At 37.3% G+C, this 7,776-nt stretch overlaps 1 protein-coding gene across 5 annotated transcripts in view; it reads left to right on the top strand.

Annotated features, from left to right (window-relative positions):
- Positions 1-3,785: 3,785 nt before the first annotated feature.
- The window catches only part of LOC108690292 (ataxin-2-like protein), a 5,966-nt gene continuing 1,975 nt past the window's right edge, over positions 3,786-7,776 (top strand). Inside the window, exons 1-8 of one of the 5 annotated variants that reach the window (XM_018197506.1) lie at positions 3,786-3,866; positions 4,797-5,056; positions 5,144-5,252; positions 5,356-5,679; positions 5,789-6,025; positions 6,099-6,417; positions 6,689-6,966; positions 7,040-7,648. In XM_018197506.1, coding sequence (XP_018052995.1) covers positions 4,977-5,056; positions 5,144-5,252; positions 5,356-5,679; positions 5,789-6,025; positions 6,099-6,417; positions 6,689-6,966; positions 7,040-7,648 — 1,956 coding nt within the window. In that variant the 5' untranslated portion in view covers positions 3,786-3,866; positions 4,797-4,976. The other 4 variants (XM_018197504.1, XM_018197507.1, XM_018197505.1 and 1 more) reach the window with 4 other exon arrangements.

Genomic DNA, 7,776 nt, shown 5'->3' with positions numbered 1-7,776 from the left:
AATTATATTAAAATGACTCAAGGTTCATAATCCCTAATCCATTATTTCTGCTATTAACATATTAAAGTTAGTCTATATATTTAATCAAGTTAATTAATTTTAATATAAAAAAGATATTAATAAAATTTCAAAAATGATTCCGTACGTCTACACAGTATACAATCGAATGTGCATACACATACGATTCTTATATATAAAAGGATGCAAATCGTCGAATCGTCTCATTGTTAGTTAAGGACCCGATATATTGATCGAATCAACAGAGTGCATTATTCTTGTCAATTATTATTAATTTTTCGAGAAAAAAAACTTTGGAATAGACGGTGTTATACGGAGAGATTAGTGAGCATTTTGACAAAATGAATATATTCTTTTTCTCAGTCTTTGTTATGTATATGGTAAGTAAAATAAAGTAATAGAGCTGTACATCAGCTACTGCGCGCGCGCGCACAAAATTGTCTAATTCAATTTGATCAAAAAGATAATGACTTTAGTTTACACCAAATACTTGATACACGTATTAATTAGTAACTTATTTCTATTAAATTATCTTAATTTTAGCAACGTATTTATGATGTACTAAAATTGATATAATAATATTATAAATCCAAATGATTAATTAAATATCATGGATATGTTTAATTTACACAAATATCGCCGAAATTAAGATAATTCAATATAAAATTATTAGTTAGTATTCAGTGGATGTAAACTAGGCCAATAGTATATATACTTTTTTAACAAAAATTAATTTTGTCAAATTTTGCCAGATATCACTTGCAGATGTTGCCGAAATAGCGACGGAAAATAAATCTGAACAATTGTCCAGGAATTTATTGAAAAAAGAATCACAGAATGAAGAATTCCAAACAATATCAGACATTGACAGATCTGAAAGAATAAATCGTGGATTTGAAAAAATAATCGAGTTGGTTAATGTTTTAGGCCAAATGGACAATTTTGTTTACGATAGAACAAAAAATTTTATTCGCAAGCTCAATACAATGTACGATATGGACGAAAATGAAATAATTAGATATCGTAAATCTGATTCTAAAATCATATAACATAGAAAATAATTTCTTTAAGATAAAAAATATGTATATATTTTATCTTAATTATATTATGTATGTATATATTTCATTAATATAGTAATGTAATTATATTAATATTTGTAGTAAATTATTATATATTTTTAATCATGAATTAATTAAATCTATTGGACGATATTAATAGATTCTTATTTTAAGACCATATTATAAGTAATAATATTTTAAGATATTAATACGGATTGGTTCATGGCATCTTAAGTCTGTACTTAAAGCTATCTTTTCCTTCTCTCTTAGTTGTTAATTTTTCTATTTTCGCAGCAGAATGTACATTTTTTTATTAATTATTACAATATGTACTTATTATTATTACAATATATACTTATAAAGACAAATAAATGTTCTTTTATATATATCTCTTATACAGAGTATCCAATAATGGTCGATTTTTCAAAAATTTCCAACAATTAAAAAAAAGTTGAAAAGTGAATATTTATCTGCTTAAGGCCTCGTCTACAATCAAGTCGCTTGTCGGATGTCGTTAAAAGATGAGACCTGACCAATCCAAATGACTCCTAACAGCCGACATCGACAATCGACACGAAAAATGAAGGTAATGCGTATGCATACAACATACGACAACCGGTACAGTCAGCGCGATGCTGCAAACTGCTTTGAAGCGTTTTTTAATTGGTCAGTTTATATAATTCTTTCTTCTAATTGGTTCATCAAATGCTTCAAAGCATTTGTAGCGAGACTTTGACTGCAGCCAACGTCTCTCGACTGATTGTAGACCAGGCCTCAGTGCTACGGTCCACTTGATGCTACAAATGCTTTGAAGCATTTTCGTACGCTTAGTAAAATTCTTCTAATTGGTCAATTAAAAGCTTCGAATCATTTGTAGCGTCAAATGGACCGCAGCCTATGCTGAATTCATATTGGATCCGACGTGCGTCATACGATGCTTTGCAACTAATTAGAAAACAAGATTTTGCATCGTATCATCGATGTGGAATAAAATTCTGCTTTATGTTTTCCAACATTAGGCCAATATTAAGGCCATTCTACATTGATCGTATCGGAATGTCGGAAGTGTCGTAAAGGCTTAAACACAATAGGCAAACACACAACAATAGATACAGTCAACAGGGAATAACGAGCCATCCAATCAGAGCTCTGGTGTGTAAATTCGATATTATAGAATCCGATATCATAATATCCCAGAACTCTGATTGGATAGCTCTTGTGCCTATTGCATGCGCCTATTGTATATTGTATTTAAGCCTTGGTAAGCTCTTGCATCTGATTGGGATATTCCGTTAGAACTAAAAATATAGACAGATACAAGAGCTCATTGAATGCTCAGTGAGCGGTCGTAGTACTGAATGCATCCAATATTGATCTTACAGAGTATCGCACCTATACAGGCTACCATAGTGGAAGAACATAAGGTTAGTTAGAGTCCAATATTCATAATCAGTTCTTATATTCAAGACTGTCATAAATTCTGTTTTGAGGTGTCACGAACCAATCAGAGGACATTAGCATCTTACTTATAGCTCTGGCACATCCACGCGCGACATTTAACACGTGACATCTAATGAGAATATACTTTTAGAATGAAAACGTCGGTAAAATTATACACTTATTGGATATCGTGCGCGACTAACCTCTCGTTGATGTGCCGGAGGCATTAGATGTTATTTTATAGACGATCGTGAAATAATAATTGACTATGGCTGGTATTCATTGGCTACGGTCTACTTGCTACAAATGTTTCGAAGTATTTTTTGATTGGTTAGTAAAATTCTTTCTTCCGATCAATCAAAAGTTTCGAATCATTTGTAACGTCAAGTGGACCGCACCCATATTCATCGATTCTAATTTTTTTTAAGATCGTCTTAAGTAATATCTTATAATATGGCCCTCTGATTGATTTGTAATTTGTTAAGTACCGTACTTAAGACGGTCATGAATATAAAGCCGATTCTACATTAGTTCGTTGCGATAGCCAATCTGAAGCTTGTATTTTGAAATCAATGCTTCATATTGTCGCAACAAACTTGCGATCAGCTTGCAACTAATGTAGAACCGGCTTAAAAGGTTTGTTGGCGTAGCATACTCCAACATGCTTCAATATAATTCCTACTCATTCTAATGAGCGCGTTTGAGTGAGTAGGAGCATGCGATGCGAATAAACCTAAGATATGTCTATGAATACCGACCTTTGATTGGTTCATGAAATCTCAAGCATTAGCTTAAGATCATCTTGAATCTTGAGCAATGTTCATAGATCTCTCCCTGAAATCCATACTGACCTATGACCCGATCTCACTAATTCCGATTAAACTAATTGGTCGATTAAATGTCAACTGTGATTGAACAATTCTACTGAACAGCAAATGCGATTGATCAGTTTCAATGTATAATCGACCGATTCGGAGTTGATGAGACCAGCTCTATGTATATAATTCTGCTGAACGCAGTGTATGAAAAGCACAGGCAATAGGAATAGGCAAGAAATAACAAATTTCAACCTATCAAAAAACTATCAAAAACTATATAATGGGACACTTTTCAATAGGTGGAAATCTCTTATTCCCTGTTCCTTGTGGCTATTTCCAGCTTATCAAGTGCATGATGTAAACTAGACCGATGTAAACTAGGCCAAAAATGGCAGACGCATTACTCTTGTAAATCTAGAGCTTTAATCCAAGCCATATAACTGCCACGAGAGCGAACGGGCCAGACAGACGTTCACCAGGTGGCGACTGCGTCCAAGAGTCACCGTGATCAGGTTGATCAGGCGACTCGTAGGTACGTTGAAAGATTGCGAGTCTGTCGTGTATCATTCTGCCACATGTTGATTAGTTGAAAACAAGGAGAGATAGAAACGCGCGTATCTTCACGGATTCTTCGCCGCCACACTTGGCTTGGCACACGTCGTTCCCAGACCGTCATAGTTTGCACTTTACACTCTTCACGGTCGTCGGTACGTTTCTCTCTCTCTCTCTCTCTCTCTCTCTCTCTCTCTCTCTCTCTCTCTCTCTCTCTCTCTCTCTTCTGTCTCTCTGTTCCCCTCGCTCCTTCCTTCTCTTTTTCCCTTCCATAGACTAAAGTAAAGCCCCGTTGGTGTCCGTTAATCGAGAGCTGTAGCCGTAACACGCAACTTTCCGTATTGATACTCTATCATCGAAGAGCAGCCGTCGCGTAGAGCGTTACGTCACAAGTGCGGTCGTTGACAATTATCGAGACACGAGCTTGTTTGAAGCGAGCTTTCGCGCTGACGCCTCGCGCCTTCTGTCGCGCACTTACATCCCCGTCAAGCCGTCAGCGTATGTACATGCATATCGCGTACACGCATCCTCCGTTTCGGCTGAGGGATTAAGTATCTTAGTGCTGTGATCGTGACAGCATTTCGCTCCCGTATCGAGCCGCGCAATTTCAAACGCAATTTTTCTGTTTGACGAGTTCATCTTGTGCGTTGCGCCGTTGGTTTGGTGCCCACTTTGTATTGTTTTGCATTTGAGCTTATTTCATTTCAATATATAACCTAAAAGTTTTCGTGAATGTTGATAGTTGCCTCTTTTTCCACTTCCTTCTCCTTATCCTTTATCTCGTCCTCGAATTCATTTTCGTCTTCGTTTTTATCTTCATCTTCATCCTCGTCTTCCTTTTTCTTTATCTCATCGCGTCAGTCGTCTCTGCAACGAATCAAGCCGACAAACGTAATAACGTTGCATAAAGATATTCGAACATCCCATACCCGTACCTGTACCCGTCCACGGACAAGAAAACGGATATTTTCGACGTCAAGCAGTCATCGGGAAAGTAGTCAAAATTCCGGTCCCTACTAGGAAACAAGAGGGCCTCCAACAAACCGGCGGCAGAAATCCATCAGCGATTAGCCAAGAACAATCAAGCAAAATGAATAAGAAGAGGAACCGTACGAATAATAACAGGTACTGCCAATCACTTGGCTTTCCTCGTCAAGATCATAATAGCAGGTATAATATCCAAAACATAGCAACACATAATGATGATTATATACAAGAAAAAATTAACATTTTTTTTTCGATCCGTCCTTTTTCCAGATCTCCGCGAGCACGTGGACCACAAGAGAGGAATGTCGCAGCGGAGGGGGTTTATAACAATGCTCATTTTATGCATGCGGTTACTAGCCACGTTGGCAACACCGTACAGGTAGTGGATGACTATACATAATATTATTCAAAATAATTTGTACATACAATACGTTACTGTGATGTTTAATGTTAAATATTCTTTTCTTTGTTTTCTGTTACAGATTCAAACTCAAAATGGTTCGCTGTTTGAGGGCGTGTTTAGAACGTTTTCGAGTCAATTTGATGTAGTGTTGGAATTAGCTCATCGTGTAGAGGGCTCTGGAAAGATTTGCGTAGATAGCGTAGTAGAGAAATTAATTTTTAAACCACAAGACGTTGTTACTATATCTGCCATGGATGTTGATTTAGATTATGCTATAAGAGATACTTTTCAAACGGATACAGCCATTAGTAAATTTAATGGTTTAATCGGCGAGAAGGAACTCGAACCTTGGGATCCTCCGACTACCATGAATGGAGCCGATTTAGAATTGGATGGTGCTGCTGTAAGTGCATTTATTACAATTACTTTAAGAGGACACTTTACTTATTATTACTATTAAACGAATTGCATGTAAAATTATCCAAATGATTTTTCTTTTTTTTTCTTTTTAGAACGGTTGGGACGTCAACGAAATGTTTCGTAAAAATGAACAAGAATACGGAGTTCAAACGACATTTGAACCTTCTTTGGTCGGTTACACTCTACAATTACAACGTAAAGACACAAAAGATTACAAGGAACAAGAACAAAAAGCTGCTGAAATAGCAAATGAGATCGAATCTCAACCGAATCATAAAGCTAGATTAGAACTGGAAAACGGCGATGAAGAGGAAAGATTTGCAGCTGTGGTAAGATTCAGACTATATCTCAGAATTTCGTCTTTTATCCATCAAATTTGTCTTATTAGTTATCTGGTTCTAGACGAGACCCACCGAAGGAAAATATATTCCACCGCCGTTAAAAAAGAAAAATGGTAACACTAGCAAACTGATGAGATCCAGCGAACCTCCGTCTTCGCCAGGAACCACAAGTAATAAGAATGTCTACAGTCAACCCCCTCCGTCCACGGTTACGATGAATGTCCCACAACCGAGCATATCGGTTGGAGTGCAGCCTGCTCATACCTCGGTACAACATTCGGTATCCTTAAATATGAGTATGCCGCCCAATGGAGTGGTTGTCACATACAATAATCCACCACCGCCGTTTGTGCCTCCACCGACGACGCAGTCACAACAAGGTATATTAATATTGCTCGCATCTTGTAAAAATGAAAATCAGACGGAATACATTATTACTAATCTGCTCTACGTTAAGATAATGCTTTTGACTAAATTAACTTTGCACAGTTATTAACACATTGATAACGCTGCAATTTATATATTGCATATGTGCAGAAACAATTTTCAATTGATCACAGTTCTTTGTGTATATTTCTGTGAAATGAAAGTATGATTCTTACATAGTAAACTTGTAATGTAAATCTTGATAATTATATTTTCTCGGTATAGTAATCCAGCAGAATCAATCACAATCTCAAGTTACTCCTTCGATGCCACAAGTAAACTTCCCATCACAACAACAGACACCTCCAAATAAAATAAATACAGAAAAACGTGAGCGGCCTGGCAGACAGGTTTATCAAGCTGATAAAGCGCCACCAGCGCCATTTCCGCAATCAAACGTTGCATCTTCTCAACAACAATCTACGCATCAGCAACATACGTCATTGACGCAACAAAACTCTGTAGAAGGGCAAATAGTTATACATAAATCGGATCATAGAAAGGTACGGTACATATTCTCATCTAAATTCTTTTTTTTTTTAATCACGGGATAACTTATAAGTTTTACTTTTTAAGGTTCCAACACCACGTGGAAGAGAAGAACAGCATTCGGAACTGAGACAATTCGCTGCAGAATTTAAATTAGCGGAATCGCAAGGATCTTCAGATAGTCCTCAAATATCCAGAAAACAGCATCAGCATCAACAAGATGTGCATTCTGCTACTTCAATGAATCAGCCGCATCATCAAGGTCCTCATCAACATACCAGTCCACAGCAGCAATCGCAGCAACAACCACCTTCACAACAACATACCAGTCCTCATCAGCATCCAACTGTACAAGAGGAACCAGTTACCAGTAAGCCTCCACCTGGTCCATTGGTAAGATCTACAAGTCCGCCTCAGCAACAGCAGCAGCAACAACAGCAGCAGCAACAGCAGCAGCAGCAGCAGCAGCAGCAACCACCACCACCATCGCAACAGCAGCAGCAACAACAACAACAACAACAACAACCACCACCACCACCACCACCATCACAACCAGCTCAAACTCCTCAGAATACTTCGGCAGTGCAACAATCTCCATCGGAACCCGTGGTTGATAAGATAACTACTGCTTTTAAGAAATCTACTTTAAATCCGAACGCTAAAGAATTCAATCCAAATGCCAAACCATTCACGCCGGTTAGTAATGTACATTATTAGTTATGAAAAGTTGAACTAGATTGTGTGTGTGTGTGTGTGTGTGTGTGTGTGTGTGTGTGTGTGTGTGTGTGTGTGTGTGTGTGTGTGTGTGTGTGTGTGTGTGTGTG

The sequence above is a fragment of the Atta colombica genome, unplaced genomic scaffold (assembly GCF_001594045.1).
Source record: "Atta colombica isolate Treedump-2 unplaced genomic scaffold, Acol1.0 scaffold302, whole genome shotgun sequence".
Lineage (NCBI taxonomy): Eukaryota > Metazoa > Arthropoda > Insecta > Hymenoptera > Formicidae > Atta > Atta colombica.
The sequence above is the reverse complement of the archived record's forward strand: the minus strand, read 5'-3'. Positions and strand labels throughout refer to the sequence as shown.